Source organism: Ctenopharyngodon idella, chromosome 8, assembly GCF_019924925.1.
Source record: "Ctenopharyngodon idella isolate HZGC_01 chromosome 8, HZGC01, whole genome shotgun sequence".
NCBI classification, from domain to species: Eukaryota; Metazoa; Chordata; class Actinopteri; order Cypriniformes; family Xenocyprididae; genus Ctenopharyngodon; species Ctenopharyngodon idella.
In genome coordinates this window covers 7,427,677-7,450,760 of record NC_067227.1, presented here as the reverse complement: position 1 = coordinate 7,450,760, position 23,084 = coordinate 7,427,677, and the positions used below count along the sequence as shown (strand labels likewise).

The following is a 23,084-nucleotide window of genomic DNA, read 5'->3' as shown; positions in this document are numbered from 1 at the left end:
TTTACGTAGGTTTTATCCTAAAAGTGTGGGTACGCACAAAGTTTTCAGATTTATAAAACCATGCGTAGCCTACGCCAGAACCTGCGCAACGCTTTATAAAAACCCAGTCAGCGGACAATGGATAATGACTTTATGTAATTTGAGTGCTTAACTCCATTAATGAGAGTAATATTTCATCTAAATGTGTATATCAAAATGAAAACAGTTTAAAATCATTTCATTACTTCGCTCTCTTCAGTAAAAGAGTGCGTACGGTACGCACAAGTGCGAGGACGGTGCGCATATATGTACTTTTTATTTTATATAAAATAAATATATTTATTAATTATATATGACATATATAATATATATAAATTATGTATTTTGTATTATGTTTATTTTTGATAAATCCCGCTATGTGCGTGGAAAATTGCGCACGTACGTTTCAATGCCTTTTTTTGTGCGTAGGTTACGCAACGTTTATACATCAGGTCCCAGTTCATTGGTTCTGAACCTTCTGTCACTGAAAAATTGCGTAACCGCTCCGACGTCAGCTGTTTATCATGGAGGAATATGCCCGTGAACCCTGGTAAAGTACATCCTGGCTTCACTTCTGTCGGGTCCACACAGGAAATAGCTGTTATTTGAAGCAGTTTATATTTGCATTTGTTTTTGTGTTGTGCATCGGTTTGTTTCTCAGCTGTCATTATATAGTAGCCTGCTGTAACAGTTCACACACATTGTTGACACATTACACCGAGTGTTTGATAAACATGCTATCATGTGGGATCTCATCTCAGCACTGACGAGGCACAATAAACTCGCTGTTCTCCTTCACTGGCAGCTTTAACTCTTTATTTAGTATTAAGTTCGTTGTCATAATAAAAAGTCATTGTAAAGCCATATGAAATAATAGTAGACATTAACTCTTTGTTTAGTATTAAGTTGACTGTCGACATAATAAAAAAAAAAATACCTGTAAAGACAAATTAACTAATAGTCAGAAAAATCTTTTTTTAATGGATCAGTTTATTGAACTTTTAGATAAATATAAAAGAATAGCTTGCATGTGTGTTTTTATGTTTTGTATCATATTTGATACATCAGGCTTTTATGGCTCTAGTATGTTATGTGAGAACATGGAGCTCATAGTCAAGGAGGAAATATTAACATTCAGAGGCCCAAACAGAGCACAAATATGCACATTTGGTAATGTGAATCAATGAGATCTTTATAACAATATAACAGACTACTTACATAAATTATCAGTACATGTAAATATCAGTTATCACTCTATATATTTCAGTAATATGTCTTAGAAAGATAATATTTAAATGCTTAGTTTTTAGTTGTTAATTGTGGTAGGCAAAACATAGTGCAATTCAAAGCAATGATGTTTGATAGACACATTATGACTTTTGTATGGATGGATAATCAAATAAACCAAAGTTGCTTCAGGCCAGCAAATGTTTATCTTGAAATATCAATAACAATATAAAGGTTATTCTTACGTTTACCTTCTAAAAATCTGTAGAGATTTTACAGCAAAAAGACCTGAAGGGGGACATTTTTATAGCAATATAAAAAGGCTTTTACTTGCAAAAAAAAAAAAAGTATTGACTATCAATTAGAGGGCAGAAGGCATGTAGAAGATTCTGTACAACGTTTTTCAGCAAATTGTTGATTACCTTTTTTTTTTTTTTTTTTTTTTTTTTTAAGTCCATGGAGGATAGTTGATGACTGTGGAGGTGCATTTACCATGGGGGCCATTGGAGGGGGGGTGTTCCAGTCTGTTAAAGGCTTTCGGAATGCACCTGTGGTATGCTTTACTGACACCAACAACAAAACAGAGCTCAGCAATTACAATCCCTAATACACAATACAATAAATGTACTATTAATAAACACCTCTGTTACTATAGGGTGTACGACACAGGCTAAGAGGGAGCGCAAATGCTGTGAGAGTAAGAGCACCACAAATTGGAGGTGATGTCACAGAATCTTTTTTTGTCTTATTGCTTTTTAGTCTGATATTGTGTGGTGTAAAACTATTGTGTATGACCAGTTTCAGCATTTTGTATATCAGTGATTCACTATAAATTGTGGCATGGGTTCTGTTTCTCTTGCAGGTAGTTTTGCTGTGTGGGGTGGACTCTTTTCCACCATAGACTGTGGTCTTGTGCGTTTACGGGGTAAGGAAGACCCTTGGAACTCCATCACCAGTGGAGCCATGACTGGAGCTATACTGGCTGCACGCAGTAAGTTTAGCATGGTGGTCATTATTCTATTAGCAGTATTCTTCAATAATATTGGACATTAAAGTTGCGGTCACATCTACCGTTGTTCAGCAAATTTTCACGAGCAAAATCCAGTAATTTCAATAGGAATCCACACGTTTGGGAATTTCGCGTGAGGGTGAAATATTTTTCCACACAGATTTTGCATCATGTTCAAGTTGGTCACGTGATTTCGCCACGTTGACCAACAGAAAGCTGCATGGTTTGAAAGTGACTTGTGTGAGCATTGCTTCATACAGTGTGCGTGTAATTATTATGCAAGTTGATTTTCTGATCATATTTTTTTCCAAGCACAATTTACCAATTCCTACTATTAATTTTGTATTTAATCATTCATAAGTGATATATAATTGTTCATGAAGGCTGAAAGTGAAAAATGCCTTATATTCAGATGTGCATAATTATTAAGCAGGTTTTCTTTTACAGATAAAATAAGCCAAAAAAGACATTTGACTCAGACTGAAAAGTCAAAAATTATTAAATGCTCATGAGAAGAATGCAATACTAATGCAATACTAGAAATTGCAAAGTTAAAGCATGGCATTTGGACAGTGACCATGCCCTGGAGTCTCCAGAAGTGCGAGGTGTCAGTTTCTCAGAGACTTAGGTTAGGCAAAGAATCCTAAAAAATGTCCCTCACTTAATAAGAATTACATACTGGTCCATATCTGCAATACGGACTTTTCAGGATAGGAGATGGACTAAAAATGAACTCCCAAAACTTACTGCCAGATTCTGGAAGATAAATTCTGGATGTGGTGGATGTGGATGAGGATGTGGTGCTGGTCCTTCAAGAGTCACTCTCAATCTATTTGTCTATAAAGCCTATAAAAATCAGTATTCATGTATTTTACTACACTTCAGTATGTGATTCTTATTAAGCGGGGGTCATTTCTTAGGATTCTTTACCTAACCTAAGTCTCTGAGATCCTGACACCTTGCACTTCTGGAGACTCCAGGTAGGTTGCAGTTCTGGAAAACGGTGGCGCTGGAGACTAAAGGGTTCCTGATGGTCTCACACTTAATTCTTCATCTTAATTCTTAATTATTTTGCAGTTGTCTTTTCTTTTCCACATGTGTCTTTTCTTTTTCACCTTTGTTTTTGCTACACTAATAATGGACAATGGACCTTTTTCCACAAGAAAATTTAGCAGAAATTGTATTGTGACCGCACAATACAATAATAATGTGACCACTGGAATACACTACACAACTTTTAAAATCTGAACAGATTTTACAACATCAGGCATCAAATACTGTCAAATGGTTACAAAGGAAAGCCTGGCAATCACACACTACCAGACTTTCAAGTCATTCTGTAAAAAACAAACTCACACAGAAACATGCGCCTCATTGCTTGGGCATGTATGACAACTGAAAACAATATGTGTTTTAAAATCAGCTCAAAATATCGAATATGTTTGATCTCCTCAGAGTCTGAAGCTAAAAAATCTGTGCCAATCAAGCACTGCACGTTTTCTACACAAAGTCAACTCCACTGCCCAAAATCTGCAGGCATGGCTCTGACTTTAGGCAACTAGTGTTGACTCAGTAAATCAGACCAAAAATCTGGGCAAACGTTTTGTAGTGTATTCCAGTCTTTGACATTTGAGGTATAACGACCTACTGGAAATAATCTAATGATGATCTGGACTGTTCTGTAATAGCATACATGCTGCATAAATCTTTAGTCTCGCAATTACCTCTGGATCATGAGTTTGCTAATAGAAAATGTGTTTGCAATGTTTGTATTTCAGGTGGTCCCCTAGCCATGGTGGGCTCTGCAATGATGGGGGGAATTCTGCTTGCACTAATCGAGGGCTTTGGGATACTTCTTACTAGATACACAGCACAGCAGTTTCAGAATCGTGAGTTACATGTGTCTGAATACACTCTTAAAATTAAAGGCTCCTTATTGGCATTGATGGCTCCATGAAGAATCTTTAACTTCCATGGAACATTTCCATTGTACAAAAGGTTCTTTATAGTAGTATCCTCAGATTATTGAAATATTCTTCTCACTCTTTTAAGAACTGTTAAAGTGCCCCTATTATGCATTTTCAAATATTACCTTTCATGCAGTGTGTAATATAGCTGCCTGCGAATGTAAAAGGTCTGCAGAGTTTTAAAGATCAAAGTGCATGACAAAAAGTTATCTCCTAAAAGAAAGAATCGATTCTGAACTGCTGAAGTGAGTCGTCAGCAATTTAAGTCTCACTTCCTTTTACATACCTACATAACAATGTAAGAAATTTGCATAATGCCAGCCTATGGTCTTCATTGGCTGCCCATGAACAACATCTACTTTGACCCACCCTCAAACACTGTAGTTGTAGCTGAGGCCTGGAAGAGTTTGGTTTCTGTTGTCAAAATGTCAAGAAGACACTGTTTTCAGCACTGTGAATCCACATCGCATGCATTTTAAAAGGATTAGGACTCAAGCTGGAATTAATATGGAAAAACCAACGCCATTGTTACTGTTTCACTGTGCATCAAGCACTGAGGAAGCCTCCAGAGCTGAAATTCAGATATGGTAGGCATTTCCGACACAATCTTACCAATCGGAGCAGAGTAGGCTGGCAAAAAAGAAGAGAGACTAAATCTTCAAATGAACTGTTTTCAGACTATTTGAGAAATTAGGTAATGTGCAATGTACACTATATTGCCAAAAGTATTGGGACACCCCTCCAAATCATTGAATTCAGGTGTTCCAATCACTTCCATGGCCACAGGTGTATAAAATCAAGCACCTAGGAATGCAGACTGCTTCTACAAACATTTGTGAAAGAATGGGTCGCTCTCAGGAGCTCAGTGTATTCAAGCAAGGTACTGTGATAGGTTGCCACCTGTGCAATAAGTCCATTTGTGAAATTTCCTCACTACTAAATATTCCACGGTCAACTGTTAGTGGTATCATAACAAAGTAGAAGCAATTGGGAACAACAGCACGTAAAATCACAGAGTGGGGTCAGCGCATGCTGAGGCGCACAGTGCGCAGAAGTCGCCAACTTTCTGCAGAGTCAATAGCTACAGACCTCCAAACTTTGTGTGGCCTTCAGATTAGCTCAAGAACAGTGTGTAGAGAGCTTCATGGAATGGGTTTCCATGGCCGAGCAATTGCATCCAAGCCTTACATCACCAAGTGCAATGCAAAGCGTCGGAGGCAGTGGTGTAAAGCACGCCGCCACTGGACTCTAGAGCAGTGGAAACGTGTTCTCTGGAGTGACGAATCATGCTTCTCTGCCTGGCAATTAGATGGGCGAGTCTGGGTTTGGCGGTTGGCAGGAGAACGGTACTTGCCTGACTGCATTGTGCCAAATGTAAAGTTTGGTGGAGGGGGGATTATGGTGTGGGGTTGTTTTTCAGGGGGTGGGCTTGGCCCCTTAGTTCCAGTGAAAGGAACTCTTAATGCTTCAGCATACCAAGACATTTTGGACAATTTCATGCTCCCAACTTTGTGGGAACAGTTTGGGGATGGCCCCTTCCTGTTCCAACATGACTGCGCACCAGTGCACAAAGCAAGGTCCATAAAGACATGGATGAGCGAGTTTGGTGTGGAGGAACTTGACTGGCCTGCACAGAGTCCTGACCTCAACCCGACAGAACACCTTTGGGATGAATTAGAGCGGAGACTGCGAGCCAGGCCTTCTCACCAACATCACTGCCTGACCTCACAAATGCGATTCTAGAAGAATGGTCAAAATTCCCATAAACACACTCCTAAACCTTGTGGAAAGCCTTCCCAGAAGAGTTGAAGCTGTAATAGCTGCAAAGGGAGGGCCAACTCCATATTAAACCCTACGGATTAAGAATGGGATGTCAAAGTTCATGTGCACATAAAGGCGGGCGTCCCAAAACTTTTAGCAATATAGTGTATATTATAAGAAAATAATGTTTTTGGATGCATGTGAACCTATTGTATAGGAGACCTTCAAAACAAAATTAGGAAACTTTAAAATAGCATAATAGGGGCACTTTAAAAGAAACGTTCTTTGGGCAACCCAAAATGGTTCTTCTATTGCATCGCTTTAAAATTCATTAGGTTTTAAACAACAAAGATATTTTTATTTATGGACAAACTATTCCTTTAATACTGAGCCCTGCACTGGAAGAAAAAATAGATATTGGGGCCATTAATTATGAATTTGTTCCGACAAATTTGTTGGCATGTTTTATTAATTTGTGTAAATCATGGCAAGATTGTACAAATTCATGGCAATTTAACAATTTAACTAAATTAAAACGGGGAACAAATTAGTACAACATGTATCTAAAATGACAGAACAATTTATAAATTTGTGGGAATGAATTCATGGCCACAGTGTTTTTTACCTGCATGTCAGGTGCGGTGCTACATACTTTTAAGCACTGTGATTTAACATTTGTATTAGATTATGAGAATTTTATTACCTTTAGTTTTATTTTGCACATAGTTTTGTTGAAGCTGCTTCAGAGGTGTTCACTATCTGTTTCTTCTCTTCATCTATAGCGAGTCCTTTTGTGGAGGATCCGAGTCAGCTTCCCCCGAAAGAAGGCCAAGAGACACGTGGTTATGGACAGTATCAGTAAAACCGCTGTGTTACAGTGGAGACTGTAATATTATAGACTGTGAAAAAGAGAGGATTGTTAGAAGTTTAGGACCCTCTTCATAGTTTACAGTACCATCCAGAGACAGGGGATACTCCTGAACCTTTTATCCTCTATGGAGCGGTGCAGGGATGACGTATTTTTGTAGGCCAAACCTGGAAACAAGTTAGCATTTTTGCACTTCTGGTTCAATCATCCTAAAGTCAATGGGTTTTTTGAATGGGTTTTTGGTTAAATGCTTGAAATAAGGTCTGTGGTGATCACAAACTCAAGATATTTTCCAATTTTATTCTACAATATAAAATATATCAGTAATATCCTCCTGTGTTTAACTTTTATTTGTGTAGTGTTACAATACCACCGGTGTATAAAGCACACGAACGAGGAGATAAGGATAAAGTGAGTCTTTACTTGAAAATTCAACAGGAGAATACAGGAACAGACAGGAATACACACCATGTAGACACTAACGACACCCGACAACATACTGAACAGAAACAGGAACTTAAATACACTGATTGATTAACTCAAATGACGAACAGCTGTGATGAATGTGATAAGTGTCCATAGTTACTGATTGTGGCGGGAAACTAGAACAAAGGAACATGTGACAGATAACAAACAAACTGAAAGTCCATGTGACTGTGACATGTAGTAGTTGCTAACAAGTGGCTAAATGGGACTACAGAGGTTTTGGGGACATTAAACGTCATCAGCCAAACAGATAAACTCATCTATGCAATTGTCTGCTTCCGCAGCCTTGTTGTGTTTATAATCATGCTCTTACAAACTATTATAAGTCTAACTTTCAGGTAAAATGATTTAAACAAAGACTAAAAGAGTTGTCGGAAGCTTAGCGATGGTGATGTTGAAGTCATGCGACTGTGGTGTAGTTCGATTATAGCCTACATTTAGCTTTTGACTTCTGCTGATTGTATACGCTTCAAAGTTCATAAAAGTTGTATTCACTTGTGAAAATTATCGCGATGAACAAAACGTGTAAGAATCATAAGCTTTTGTTAGTCACAGACCTTATTTTCTGCAATAATCCAAAAGCCAAAGGAAAAATACTTTTGAAGATAATGCCAACTTCTGGGTTGGCCTACAAAAATATGTCAACCCTGCACCACTCTATTAGATGGCCACTCAGGGGAAAGCAGTAAGTAATTTGCATTATGTATGAATTGTAATATACACTTGTATTTTCTCCTGTTGCAAAGGGAAAATTGTCACCCAAAGATTTTCGTCAAGTTTATACAGGCTTGTTTGAACACTTCTTACTAAGACAAATATACTGTATAAATGTGTGCTAGAAAAGGACTCCATTAGAGCAATTTTCATTTAGCCGTATTCGTTTATGTAATTAATTGCAATGTTGCAAGACTTGAATAATGATTCCTATGAAAGTTAATTTTGAAATTGTTCATATTTTGATTTTAATATCACCGATGCAGTGTTAATGCAAACAAGGCTATGCAAAGTTGCAGTACATTTTTATATTACATTTATCTTAATGTAATACATGATCTGGACTCTTGATACACCAGCAGTCTCTTTTAGATTTTGCTTTAGATCTTCTGAAGTTATTAAAATTGAGATCTTTCAGAGACTTTGGATCTTTTCCATTCCAATTCCATAGCATCTCCTGCATCCTTTACCAATAAACTGAAATGAATTCATCTCCAGTACATAATGTGCAGTCAAAAGAGACACTGTTGTTGAAGTTGATATTCAACTTTAATGTTCCTCTACCAAATTAAATTTATATCATTTAATCTCTCCAGTTTGGTACTGGTAATTTTCCTACTCTCTGTAACAATCTTTGTGTAATGTCTTGTAGTTTTTTTTTTTTTTTTTTTTGATGGATTATTTATTTTTTGGAGCACTATAGAGACAAAAATAAGAGAATATGTATGTATAAGTAGCCTGTCTCAAAGTATTTTATGGTTAATGCAAAGGCCTGTATTGTTTTAGAGATGTTATTATTAGTAGGTATTAGTAATGGTGATGAAACCCTGTTGTATTTGTACTATTAAAGCACTGCAAAGATATTAAAGTGACATGTGGCTGAGCATGTGTCCCATTTGGGCAGCCATTTTTTCTGCAGCACCCAGGGAGCGATTGGGGGTTAGGTGTCTTGCTCAAGGGCACCTCAGTTGTGGGTAATGGCAGTGGAAGAGAGTGCTGTTCATTCACTTCCTCACCTACTTTTCCTGCCAGTACTGAGACTCAAACCCACGACTTTCGGGTTACAAGTCCAACTCTCTAACCATTAGGCCACAGCTGCCCACCTTTAAACAGTCTTGCATCACCCATTTTGACTAATAGAGTGCTGCAGTGATGACTTATTTTTGTAGGCAAACCCAGAAGTAAGCATCACCCAAGTTCCTCAATCCCTCTACAAAATCCCAATTGGATTTTTTTTATTTGCTTTTGAATTTTTGATGAAATAAGGTCTGTGACCAACAAAAGTTTATGATTCATACATGTTTTTCATCATGATATTCTTCACAAATTAACAGAACTTTTATGAATTTTCAAGCCTGAATAAGCCTAAATAAATAAGCCAGAAGAAAAAAGCTAAGAGTAGATGAGTTAACCTGTTTGGCTGATGATGTTTAATGTCACTGACAACCTCTGTAGCATTTAGCCTATTGTTAGCAACAATAAGCTTTAAAAATCACAAGGGGGTATGTATTTTATGTCATAGAGCTTGGATTAACCGCAAACCTTATTTCAGGCATTTAACAAACAAACAAACAAACAAAATGCTAATATGCCAACACATTTCTGGGTTTTGGCCCAAAAATATGTAATCCCTGCAGCACTCTATTGACATATATTTGCTCAACACAATGTCCAAAGTTAACAGGACATTCTGCACAGGATGCACTCTAATTTGCATTCAAATCTGCAACAAGGGTGTGTTACAACTAAACAACTGTTTGATCAAGGAAAATTAAATTTCATGTGTATCTTCTTCAGGACAAGTGCTAACAAAACCATGAAAAATCAATCCTACAAATGAAAAAAGGCCACTATCAGCCAAGCATCAGCAGCTAATAACAAAATCTGAATGGCCTATCATGATGAAAAATGGAAATATTCATAAACCATGTGAGTGCTATAGTGGTGCAATAATTAGCTACTTTACTTTTTTGCTAACAACTTCGCAACTGTACATGATAGTATTAAAATTATTGTTTCTTCTGAAACTTTGCTTTAGGTCTTAAAGGGATAGGCTAGTTCACCCAAAAATGAAAATTTTGTAGTCATTTACTCACCCTCATGTTGTTCCATGGTATTTTTTTTTTCCTACTATGGAAGTCAATGGCTACCATCAACTGTAGTTAGCAACATTCTTCAAAATATCTTTTGTGTTCAACAGAAGAAAGAAACTCATACAGGTTAGGAACAACACGAGGGAGAGTAAATGATGAAAAAAAATCCATTTTGGGGTGAACTATCACTTTAACAAGTGTATATTCTATCTATTTTTTATGTTTATGTCATCTCTGTCAGATCAGATCACACAAATACACAGTTATAAAGGTTAGAAGACCACATATAGCCTATTTAGTACAAAAATAAATAAAACGTTCCTTACGATAAATATTTCTGGACTGAAATTTTGAGCTGCAAATGATACACACTCGTTTGAAATTGACGTATGACATTCTATGACATGCAATTCATCTGGTGTTTCATCAATTGTTTTACATGTACCGCATATCTTATGAGCAAATATATTTAATTATTTTATTTGTTGTTGTTTTTTCAGCGTTTTTATTTATTTGCTTGTTTGTTTGTGTTTGTATTTGTATTTGACAGCTTTTTTGCGCTGCTAGCAGTTTCAGTCCCGTGGGTTTGCAATGCATGCTGGTAAATGTAGTCACCGAAAGCGTCAAAAATGGTGGATGTTCAGCCTCCGCCTTTCAGAACCCTGGACGATTTTCTGCTGGGTTCGGCCCGATTCTCAGTGCCTGATGTTCGTAACTTGGATCGGTGGAATAACCGAATCATTAACAACTTGCTGTATTACCAGTCAAACTATTTTGCCTTCGCCGTGGCATTTTTGGTTGTAGTCGGGTAAGGAAACACCAGTGACGTGTACGTTCATTCAGACCTATTCACTGTTCTTTTAAAATCCTTTTCCAGGTAACCACATTTGTGTTATGTTCTGTATTGAATGCGTTTTTTAAATGCTCACAATTAATTAATTTGTAGTGTGAACTAAATAAAAACAGGGTTAGGCCATTGTTGCGTTACAAACATTCACTTCTCTGTTTGGAGTGAAAACGATCATGTGTTTCATGGGCTTTGTTTTATTAAGACGTTGTTTTGTTGGCATCACCTAGACAGTTACAAAGCAGTGTTACAAATCATAAGTTTTTTCAAACAGTTCTCATATAGCCTACTCATCCCAGGTTAAGATACAATTATCCCTTTACTTTCAGTGGCCCATTGTTTCATCACTTTCTTCACTTCACCAACATTTCCCTTTTAGTTTAACTTAATGTACTAATACTGACATAAAAATGAATAAAAAAAACTATATAGACATAGGTCTATTAATTTTTTTTTTTTTTTTACAAAATTACAAAAAGTCTAACTAAAATTAATTTTTTTAGAACAAATATTGCTTGGTGGAAGAATAACCGTTTTATAAAAGCAATAATCCCTCTGAAGCCATAATTTACAGTGAATTTAGAAAGGCTAAGGGGGTTTTAGGCAATCTGATAATTCGAACTTCACTGTAAACCACTGTTTCACAAGGCAATTGCTTTAAAGGAGAACTATTATGCAAAACTCATAATAAAAAACTAATTCAAAATATTAGTTATTGTTATACTACAATAACAATTTCTTTTGTGTTTGTGTGTGTAATTGTGCCATAGGTATTTCCAACCACTCCAGCTGATCCTTGGGGCAACAGTTGTGATCCTTCTGTTTTTGGGGTTTGTCTGGGCAGCTGAAAACAAGGCGGTAATCCGACGATTCCGGAGGAATCATCCATCGCTCTCCGTAACTGCAATTTTGGGCTCCAGCTACCTTCTTCTGTCCGTTTTAGGAGGGGTAGCTGTTTTCCTCTTTGGCATTGCCTTCCCCATATTAAGTTAGTATTCTTTGTTGCCTAAGTCTTTTCTTCCTAACACTAAAAAGTACTAGTATCTCATCAAATAATTGAAATCTTTTCAGTTATTTTTGTTCTGTTAATACTTTTTATGTACCCATGACTTAATTGATAACTTGAGCAATGTGTATTGAAAGGCTTACATGTATTATTTTGCAGTGTCACACTTTGACAATCTTCTCTGATACTTTCTCCTCGCAGTGATCCTAATCCATGCTTCAGTAAGACTCAGAAGCCTTAAGAATAAACTAGAGAATAAGTTGGAAAGTATAGGATTGAAGAGGACTCCCATGGGCCTGATACTGGAAGCGCTGGGACAGGAACAAGAGGCTGGATCATAGCTATGCTGACTATTACCTAACTGTGCTATCGCTTACCCCTTCTTTCCTACGAGCTTCTTACACGTCCTTAAAAAGTATATGAAAACAGATATTGGCAAAACATGTATGGCATATTGCTAAAGTCTCAGATATGCAAGAAGGGTCCAATGGACAGGATTAGATTTTATGATGCAGTTTATGAAAAATAGCCAAAAGTAAGATTACAGGATCAGGTGTTAATAACTACATATTAGGTGTCCATTTAAAAAAAAAAAAAAAAAAAAAAAAAAAAAACAGCAATATAATGCCTTGTAAATAGGTTGTTGGTTGAGTTATTAAATTCACATTTACTATTTGAGTAACAGTCTGTTATTGCTTAATTCTATGGATTTAATTGTGCCTACACATGTATTCCATCCCTAAATATGTTTATGTGAATTGTGATGAAGGATATTTGAAGAGATTGTCTTTTATGCCAGTGCATTACATGACCAAATATTATTTTTACAGTTTGTTTTTAGTTTTATTATATTTTGTTTTAAACAAAGTAGTGCCATATGTGGCCTGCCATGAGTTGTGTTTGCAGTCTTACAAAGTGCCAAGGGTAAATGCTTCTCTGTTATAGCAACCCAAATTCGTGACCAAGAATATTAATTCTTTGTTTCCATTTATGTGAATTTTGCATCACAAACTGACATTGTTGGTGAAAATGTCTGATCTCATTTGAAGGAGAGATACAAACTGTAGTCAGACATAAATTATCTAATAAACTGGGATCAATCTTGATACAGATTTGGTTGACTAAATGTTCTAAGAAATGTAACACTACATATGTTTAATCTTTCTTTTAGTTATTTAATGTGTGTAAGAACAAAAAAATGAAGTCATTTGTATTTTCTGCATATTTAATGTTTACAACATCAGTTGCCTTGTATTTTCAGGAAATGCTCATCCATCGCAGTGCATAAATAAACTTTCATATATCTGCAGCTTTTGTCTTTTCGTCTGACACCGCTTAGGGGCGCTGTGGCCGTTAAAATTAATGTATAGATATGCGAATCGTAAGGTAGCCACTGATTCGAAACAAAAGATTCGTAAAGCTTCGAAGCTTCATAAAGCAGTGTTTTGAAATCGCCCATCACTAGATATTGTTGAATAAAGTTGTTATTTTGTTTTGTTTTTTGGCACACAAAAAGTATACTCGTCGCTTCATAACATTAATGGTTGAACCACTGTAGTCACATGAACTGTTTTAAATATGTCTTTAGTAGCTTTCTGGGCATTGAAATCCATCGTATTTCATCAAAAATATCTTAATTTGTGTTCCGAAGATGAACGGAGGTCTTAATCGTCTGACACCGCTTAGGGGCGCTGAGTGGAACGACATGAGGGTGAGTAATTAGTGACAGAATTTTCATTTTTAGGTGACTAAACTTTGAAGTCCCATCTCTTTGACAGCTGGGTGGCAATGTTGGCCATAAAATAGCCATGTCAATCACTTTGTCAAACACTAGGTGTAGTTTTTTTGTGATTGTGTTTCATTGGAAACAGGCTAAACTGAGATCAGTTGCATTCCTCAAATTTAATGCAGATTCAGGAATATGAATGATTACCTAATTAAGCAGTAATGAGGGAGTAAGAGATAAAGCACAGGATAGCATCAAGTCCCAGGTCAGGTGATAATCCTATCAACTACAACTCAATGTATTATAAATGTCACATTTATCAAGAGGATGCTTCTCATTTTTTTTTTTTTTAATTGTCCATCCTCATCTGCCTTCATTCCTATTCAAGGGAAAAGGCAAGGTGCTCTGCAAGCATTGAGTAATAGATGCAATACATGGGCTATGTGTAAAGTATGATATTCTTGCTCACGTTCTTGTCACTTGCACTTCAAGAAATGTTGTTGGAACTTTAATCATAAAATTCCTAATAAATATTACTAAAGCAAGATGCATGCACTTTTTAAAAATTTAGAAAATGGATGGTTTATTCAAACACTTTAATAACATTTTTAAAATATATATCTTTTTAAAATGCACCATTGTTTGAAACCCAGAGAGGTCAGGTGGTTCAACAAACACTACTGTATAGGATGCACATGTGTTCTCTCGAATGAGGAAGAATTGATTAGACTACTGAGAAGTGCACATGCAAAACCGAAATGGGCGTTTACCAGTCAGTGGCCAATTTCTACAATGGATGTTTTTCAACCATTTTTCAACAGACTTGCTAAAATTATGAAGGCCCACCCCTAAACCAAGCCTCCAGTGGATTAGAGCAAATGGGGTAAAAGTCCATTGTGGTTTGAAAATGCCCCACTGATTGGGAAACACCCACTAGTGTTCTGCAGAAATTTATACCTGCATGATCTTGTGGTCATCAACTACAAATCACTACAATGTCACTGTCTCCACCCATATGTGCTGTCGGCTTTCTTCAAAATTTTAATGCTGATCCAACACACTTTAAGCATTGAAATGTCAATCTCAACCAAAATGATGGTTTGGATCAAAACTCAACATTGTATCAATGTCACCATGCTCTCTGGGTAATCACAATAGAAATGCTTCATTCTGTCCATGTCTGTGTAGGATGTGAAAATAAGAACAAGTAAAGAAACTCATTTAAAACTTACACCAGCAGTATGTGATCATGGTGAGAGTCAAGCTTACACTGTCCAACACCATCTCAAGCGACTGAAGTAAAGAGTACAACTGGACACGTCCCCAGGGGCGTAAATTTCATCTGACAGTTGAAGACAATAAACATAAAATTTCTCAAAAGCAATTTTTGAAGGGGACACAAATAATACAGCCAAAATTTTGATATGTATATATGACCTTCTGATATATGTAACGTTACACAGAAGAAAACCTTACTACTACTACTATTATTAGTGTAGTATGGAGACTGTGTCATTATGCTCAATGTTTCTCTTTGGTTCAATGAGAAAAAAAAAAAACTGACTAAATTGACCCAAAATATTCTTCTTCAAAACCATTTATTTATTGCAATATTTTTGAAGTTGTTTACAACCAAGACACCAAAATACGATGAATACACATTGAGCAAAACCCAACACACAACAGTAAATCTATTACCCTTATGCCGCGTTCCAGGCAACCCGTAACCCGTGTTCTTCCAACCTTCTACCCGTGAAAGTGCACTGGAACGGCAGTCAAACCCGTGACTTCCCACCTCGTACTCGATCGATGTACTCCCAGTTCCGCGCTCTGGCGTCACATAGCCCGCGAAACAACAATGGCAGCCCCTACGGATGCGGTGCTTATGCAAGTGCACGGTAAAATAACGTAAAATAAAAGGTATAACAACTTTTCTTGCCTTATGTGCCGTTTTTCCTCCTCCGTTTCCCTCAAATAAGCAAGGAGTAAGCACTTGGCGATAGAAATAATTGTAAATGAGCATAAGCCCCGTATGGTCCGCCATGCTGGTTTGTTTACACTCAGGCAGTTTGACGTGACTTGCCTGGAACGCTACAAAGTCGTGAGTCGTGGTTTGAAGTCGTTACTTACGGGCTCAAAAACCTGCCTGGAACGCAGCATTATTACAGTTCACATATTCTTATCACAATGTTTGTTGTTTGGTGTGGGTGCCTTAGTATCAAACAAGCTACCAAACAAGCTAGGTAATTATAATCGCTAACATAGCGGACTTACGGAAAAAAAATATATCAGTTATCATCGTTTTTTTTTTTTATGATTAATTACTCAGCATCGTCTGTATTAAAGGGAAAATAATCACTTCATCCGATGTTTTTGAATAAAATAGCCTTGACAGCCTACTTACTAGTATTCCTCTCAACTACTGTCTGAAGAACTGGTCTCTCCCGCCGGCGCCACCGGACTTGTACACACACACAAGTGTGACGTGCGCGGTGGACCAAACCACTGTGAGGCAAGGGAGGGGTGAATCAAAATGTTTCTAAACTTAAAACGCCCGTTTGCGTTTGTATTGGTTTACTTACACAATTATTTTAAGTATATATCATGTATTTACAATACTTAGCGTGGTTTTTAATTATATTGTTTTGGGGGGGACAGCACTCAGATGGGGGCGGTCCTGTCCCCCCCCCTGCGATTTACGCCCCTGCACGTTCCACAGCAGGTGACACACACTTCTCTGACATCACTGACATTCAACTATGTGTGAGAGAGAAAAACAGATTCATGTGCTGTGATACTGTAGCACTCATATGCTGTTTGTCCGCTTCAGGTGTCCCTGAGATTCTGGGGCTGGATTGGTCTTCGTTTGTATGGAGTTAGTTTTGTGTATTTTTTATTCAATCAAACACTGTGTTTGAGAGCAATAATAATAATATTGTAAAAAAAATAAAAATAAAAGACTGCAAACAAAAAGTCTTCTTAAAGCTGTTTAATTACAAAAATAAAGTAATTAATAGCAAAACTTTGCAGTGTGAGTAAATTTTTGTTTTTCTTTTGTTTTCATTACACTCGCACAAATTTGCTCTCTGTTCTGCTGTCATTGTTTGCAACTCTAAAACCTTTGCTTTTAAATGAGGCTGCTCTTCAGTGGGTGGTATCTAAGCACCGGAATGAAAGACTTGTTCTATTGGTCGCTCTCTGTTGGCACAATAATTTGGCCACGCCCACTATGCGGTCCCACCAGTCTGACTCTGACAGAGAGCAGCAGGGTTGTGGCAGCCATCTGGCATCACAGAGTGTGTTAGATATATCACGGGGTCACTTAATAATGCCCTAACAAAATATACATTTTGATCATTATTAAAATTAACAATTTTATGGAACTTAACATTGCATAAGACAGTTGCATGAGCCATTTTGGAGTGCTCAGTGTTTCTCAGCTATGTTCAAGGGAGTGCTAAATTTGACCATGGCTGATGAAAAACACTATTATGGACTAACAAAATACAAAGTTTGATTATATTTCACTGTACTTTTATGAAATCTTTGACTCTATACAGGTGACAGTAAACAGCTGCTTTATTGCACTTTCTGCCCATTTGGCACAGGCTTTCTTGGCCATGTCCCGTTGATCCTAGTATAGGCTACATTTCTTCTATAAACATCCTTTATTATATTCTTTACCACAAATCGCATGAAAAACACAGAAATAAAATATTGTTGTAATTGTCTATTTATTAGCTTAATGTTTCATCTGTGTACAAACGTTTTTGTCTGTTAGATATGTACAATGACAGAATGCGGTGCTTCTGGATTTTCTTCACAGAAGGGTGGGAGTTATGGCACGTAATATGACTGACAGATCAGTAGCGAATCATCTGTCTGGGAGTCGCAGTCATTTGACCTGGAATAGAGGCAGAGCCATACAGAGCTTATCGGATCTCATAATTTAGTGAAAAAAAAAAGAATAGAAAATGGCAGCCCTTTATAAAGAAATATCAAGTAAACATGTAATCCATCAATATTTTCCCAAAATGTGCACACATTTGGACTAAAAGCCCTAATAGACGTTGCTTATCGCGATCACAAATAAAATGGAGCAGACGCAATTGAATATCTCGTTATTTAATTTGAAATAGCAGTTAGTTACTGCGATCAAGCCAGCCACAGTTTGAAAATACACAGTCAAGCCAGACCAGAAATTATGTGAAATGATATAAAAAGATTTCGAGATTTTGAAATTCTAATTTGTTATCCTTATTATTTATGTGGTGTCTTTGACACTACTTCATTACTTTGAATAATGTTTTTTTTTTTTTCTTTAAAGGACACATTTCAAGTCATTATTCTATTTACAGCATAATTATTTACAAAAAGCACATAAAATAAAATATCTTTCTAAATGCCTCTTTTTGCAGTTTCATTTCTTTTACTGACTGGACTGACAGGTACTCTTAAATGTATTTGTTACTTTTATTACATATGCATTACTGACTCACGTATTCTTGCATGCAATGCCACATGCTGTGCATATCCTACCACACATGAATACTTTATATGAATAATTTATACACCTATAAAAACCTCATTTCAATTAAGAAGAAAAAACTAATGGTCAGTTTTTATAGGAGACGTCCCATACAATATGCACACCTCATATGAAACCATTTTAATGCAGCACTTTAGAGATATGTCACATTAATCAACTTCAGATGCATATAAATACCACATTTCAAATGAGTAGAAAAAAACAGTATGCACACCTCATATGAATCCACTGCAGCGTTTTGGAGATATGTCACATTAATCGACTTATTATCGCCTATAAAGACCTAATTTCAAATGAGTAGAAAAAAGTAATGGACAGTTCTATAGGGGACGTCCCATTCTATATGCACACCTCATATGAAATTGAGCCCTTTTATTGCAGCTTTGTGGAAATATGTCACATTTTACTACTTCAGAGGCCTATAAACACCTCATTTCTAATTAGAAAAAACTATGCCAGTTTTATAGGGGGCATCCCATACAGTATGCACACCTCATATGAAACCATTTTACTGCAGCGTTTTGGAAATGTGTCACATTTTACTACTTCAGAGGCCTATAAAGACCTTATTTCTAATAAATAGAAAAAATAAATGTCTGTTCTTGTAGGGGGACATCCATACTATATGTACACCTCATGAAACCATTTCACTGCAGCGCAGGGCCATCGCTAGTGGGGTGAAAGGTGGTAACAATTATAGGGCCCCCACAGCCCAGGGGGCCCACCAAATCCAGTTATGCTTTCCCCCTACTCTTATGAATCATTATAGTATAGATACATTTATACATTTGTATTCCTGAGAGGTAAATGAAAATCACAAAAACAATCAACAAAAACAAGCAGTTTAATTTTATCGCTGCCCGATTTACTTTCGTGGGAATAGGACACCTAATAAGTCTTTTGTGCTATGTAGGCTAGTTTGTTGGTTTGTATAACATGCAGAAAAATGGATATGTGTGTCACAAGGATTACAGACGTTCCAGCTGTTGATGTGATATGTTTAAGATAACAATACTGTCAAGAGAATGAGAAATGGTTTTATTTTACATTTCACTGCATTATTTTTAATTTCTGAATATTTATCTCATCTGTTAGACATCAGACTACCTGGAATGACATTTTATATGCCTATTATAGGCTATTGCTGCAGGACTACTTTAAAAAGTTTATTTTATCATTAATTTATTATTAATTTTTTTTTTGTCTTTTGTTGTTGTTTTGTTAGTTTGTCTTGCATAATTGCTTGATGACTTTAAAAACTTTGTATATAAGCAAAAGCAATAACCTTCCGCTGTCTTATTCTATTCCATTTGCCTGTAGTAGCTACTTAGTCGCCCACGCCCACACTATGGTATACACATGAATATTCATATAAGCTCCACCCATTGGAACCAAATATTTCAGGAACCGAAAAGGCTGTATTGTAACACCGGCTCTTGGCTCCTTGGTCTACTCTCGAAGAAACATCCCACATTAATAGCGGACTATTTTTTATAATTGTGTTCTCTGATTTTTTAAAAATCGATTAAACAACTTTAGACATCTTTGTTTAACATGATTCAAGGTATCCAGAATTTTCCTCGTGTCTCCACCTCCCTTTTGAAAGGTTTCAGCACAATTATCCCCGTTAACCGGCTCACATGAGTTAATCCAGCATTCACGGCTTACTACACCCAAGACCTGCGGTCACACGAGGATAGATTTATACATTTGTTTTCCTTTATGAGTGGTACATATTGAACTGTCCACGTGTTTTAATTAATGTAAACATATTTAAGAAAATGTTTTGGTCTTTGGACCCGTCTTTTAAATGGGATCTTTGGAGTTCTTTATTTCCAGTGCAGCGCGCGTGAGCCATTTCACCTGCGCGCGACACCTGTTCCGCTAGCTATAAATATTATCAATAGATATGAAAGGTGTAGGGAGGTATTATTTCATTTAAGTTCGTGGGAATAAGCAGCAGACCTTGCTGAAGTCGTTGACATGGACGCGGCATCGAAAGGTGAGTGATATGCCACAATCACCTGCACTGGAACTATAAACTCACTTGTAGACAGGCATTATGCATAGGCTAACTGACATTTGTCATTATTCCATTAAATTAATAAACAGGTTATTGACCAATTACATTTTTTCAACAAAGATTTTAAGATAAAAAAGAGCCTATATATGCTAGGCTATTTTATGCGCAGTAACCATTTCGTAAAATAAAACATTTTTAATTAGCCTACATGTTTGCTTTTTGCAGTTCACATCCTTGCAGTTCCTGCAATAGATAAATAGATAGATAGATGCTTTAATGATCCCTGTATTGCAAATGTAATGTAATGTGTTCTTAATGTGCAATGAGTTCTTGGAGAGTCAAATTCTAGCTGTTCTTTTCTCTTAGAACTAGGTCACTTCTTCCCAATCCCTTATAAGACTTCTTAAGTGTACTTCAATATCTGTTAGCCACATCTGGCCTCTTTCTTTACTTTAAACAGTTTTATAAGGTTCTGTTGAATAGGATATGTCAAATCTAACACTCATATGAGTAGCTCAGTATGCAAGATGCAGGTCAAACGCAACTTATATGCAATTCATTGATTTTGAAGAGACTATTTTCAATGCATATATTTATAAAACATTTAAAAACATTATTCAGATCATAGACATTAGAAACTGATCCCTGGACACTAATTTATCTTTGCTCTTGATGTCTTTATAGTTTAGCTTGACCATTTCATTTGTAGTCTTGAGCTTTTCCAGTCTTCCAAAACTGAAAATTCTGTCATCATTAACTCTCATGTTGTTCCAAACCCATATGAACACAAAAGGAGAATTTTTGAATAATGTGCTGGTTTGTTGCTTGTGGCTGTAGCTGCAGCTGTGGACCTCACTTTCATTATGATCATAAAGTGGCTTGGATATATTTTGTTGTTCATAAGAAAGAAAGTCATACAGATTTGGAGTGACTTTTTTTATTTGAATTTTGATTCTCTCAATTTTTATTTTCTCAAAGTAAACTTATAATGTAATATTTATATTAGATGCAGATAATTTGTCACAGGCATAGATTTAATAGGAAAACCCTTTATTTCAGATGGGGCCGGCTTGGCCGGGTCTGACCCCAGCAAGACAGACACACTCAACTCAACAGGTTCTGCAGGGCAAAGGAGAGCTGGAGGAGCCAAGAAGCACACACAAGCTAACAAATCGGCCCTGCGTGCTCCGAGAGCTCTGTGCTGCCTCACTCTCAGCAATCCTATACGCATGGCAGCACTGGCCCTAGTGGAGTGGAAATATCCTTTTACCCAATGTGTGTGTGCAGACCTTGTGCAGTCTTTTGTATGTTTTCAAGACGATTGCTTCCTTGACCTTAGACCTTTAAGCCCTTTGATATATTCATTTTACTGGCCATCTTTGCAAACTGTGTTGCCCTTGGTGTGTCCAAACCATTTCCTGAAGATGATTCCAATGCCACCAATCACAATCTGGTGAGTCTACTTATGCTGACATCACCATGATCTGTCCTATTCCACCACCCAAAATAAATCAAACTAAGTAATATAACTTTGCGATCACCCGGTTTGCATCTTAACTCATCTACATATAATTAATAAGCAAGAGTCTGCTAGTATTTATATACAGTATATATATTGTATATAAGTGCTGTCAATTGATTTTAAAAAAATAATTAATTGCCAATTTTTGTGTAATTAATCATGATTAATCGCACCTAACATTAAAGTTTTTAATATATTTTTTGTAGTAATTTCACATTTAATCTCCAAATTAATGTACAAACAACATAAAGACAGTATATTTTAAAAATTTGTTTAATGGCATCTTTTCATGAATTAAGGCCAGTATCAACAATGCCAATACTGCTACTGATGTCTCTATGAATTTGTTTTTTTTTTCTTCTAAAGTTTAGACATTAATTATAGCCATTCAACATTACTGTATAATTGAAAGGTATCAACTTTAACATTTATTAGAGTTTAAAAATACAACAAATTTTAATTTAAGTGAACTTAAAACAATCTTCACATAAACCCATAAATGTCACATTTACCTTTGCCCTTAACGCTAAGGTTTTTTTCTATTGGCCCAGTCAGACCGGTTCAGATTTTTACTTGCCCCACCAGAATGCACAAAAAAAGTTGTTTTCATTGTTTTGACCCATGTTACCTTGTAAACTTTAAGATTTTCAGGTAGGTCTAAAAGGTAAGAAATACACAGAAATTGAATAAAGTTATCAAGCACTTAACAGGCTTCACTGCATAAATTATAAATTAAATATAGATTAATCCTTATTAAAGCTACAAAAATTATTCAGTCAAGGGCAGTAAGTGATTTTTCTTTTTCTTTTGTTCTTTGATTAAAATTAATGGCAGACCGCAGCAGATTTATTGGCTGGACGCAGATCTGACACGCAACCACTTTTTTCTCTTTACGTTCATTTAAGACTTTATTTAACTCATTTAAGACTGTGCTTACGAGGGTACTTGACAAAATGGGCATTTTGGCATAATATGTGTGTTTTTGTCCATTAAAGCATGATAGAGAACTCAATGCAGTGCTGGCGTGCTGTCTGAAGCAACTTTCTGTACACATGTGTGTCAGGAGATTCATAGACAGCACACCAGGACGGCACTGAGTTCTCTTTTGTGTCTTGTCATGCTTGAATAGTTTAAAAGCATTTATACAAATAAGAGCATGATCATATAATGTAACGCTGACCAAAAGATGACAAATAGTATATCTGGATAATATATCAAAGATAATGCGTTAATTTTGACAGACCTAATATATATAGCTATAATGTTTT

The 23,084-nt window shown here is 36.4% G+C and overlaps 3 protein-coding genes and 1 long non-coding RNA gene across 4 annotated transcripts in view; 3 read left to right on the top strand and 1 right to left on the bottom strand.

Moving 5' to 3' along the window:
- Window positions 1–471: 471 nt before the first annotated feature.
- Window positions 472–8,922, top strand: timm17b (translocase of inner mitochondrial membrane 17 homolog B (yeast)). The gene is made up of 6 exons (XM_051904524.1): window positions 472–568; window positions 1,699–1,798; window positions 1,901–1,964; window positions 2,108–2,236; window positions 4,033–4,143; window positions 6,765–8,922. The coding sequence occupies exons 1-6, from the start codon at window positions 543–545 to the stop codon at window positions 6,842–6,844; spliced, it is 510 nt and encodes a 169-aa protein (XP_051760484.1). The 5' UTR covers window positions 472–542; the 3' UTR covers window positions 6,845–8,922.
- Window positions 8,923–10,734: 1,812 nt separating this feature from the next.
- On the top strand, window positions 10,735–13,305 carry praf2 (PRA1 domain family, member 2). The gene is made up of 3 exons (XM_051904523.1): window positions 10,735–10,951; window positions 11,761–11,978; window positions 12,198–13,305. Exons 1-3 carry the CDS (start codon window positions 10,773–10,775, stop codon window positions 12,335–12,337), a joined length of 537 nt encoding a protein of 178 aa, XP_051760483.1. The 5' UTR covers window positions 10,735–10,772; the 3' UTR covers window positions 12,338–13,305.
- Window positions 13,306–14,968: 1,663 nt separating this feature from the next.
- On the bottom strand, window positions 14,969–16,225 carry LOC127518077 (uncharacterized). Its single transcript, XR_007931455.1, has 2 exons — window positions 16,127–16,225; window positions 14,969–15,064 (listed from the first exon to the last, which is right to left on the bottom strand). It is a non-coding gene; the product is annotated as an uncharacterized LOC127518077 (long non-coding RNA).
- Window positions 16,226–20,055: 3,830 nt separating this feature from the next.
- cacna1fa (calcium channel, voltage-dependent, L type, alpha 1F subunit a) overlaps window positions 20,056–23,084 on the top strand; it is a 38,467-nt gene continuing 35,438 nt past the window's right edge. Inside the window, 3 exon segments of the mRNA XM_051903965.1 lie at window positions 20,056–20,273; window positions 21,354–21,571; window positions 21,643–21,747. Of these exon segments, the coding sequence (XP_051759925.1) occupies window positions 20,255–20,273; window positions 21,354–21,571; window positions 21,643–21,747 (342 nt within the window). The 5' untranslated portion in view covers window positions 20,056–20,254.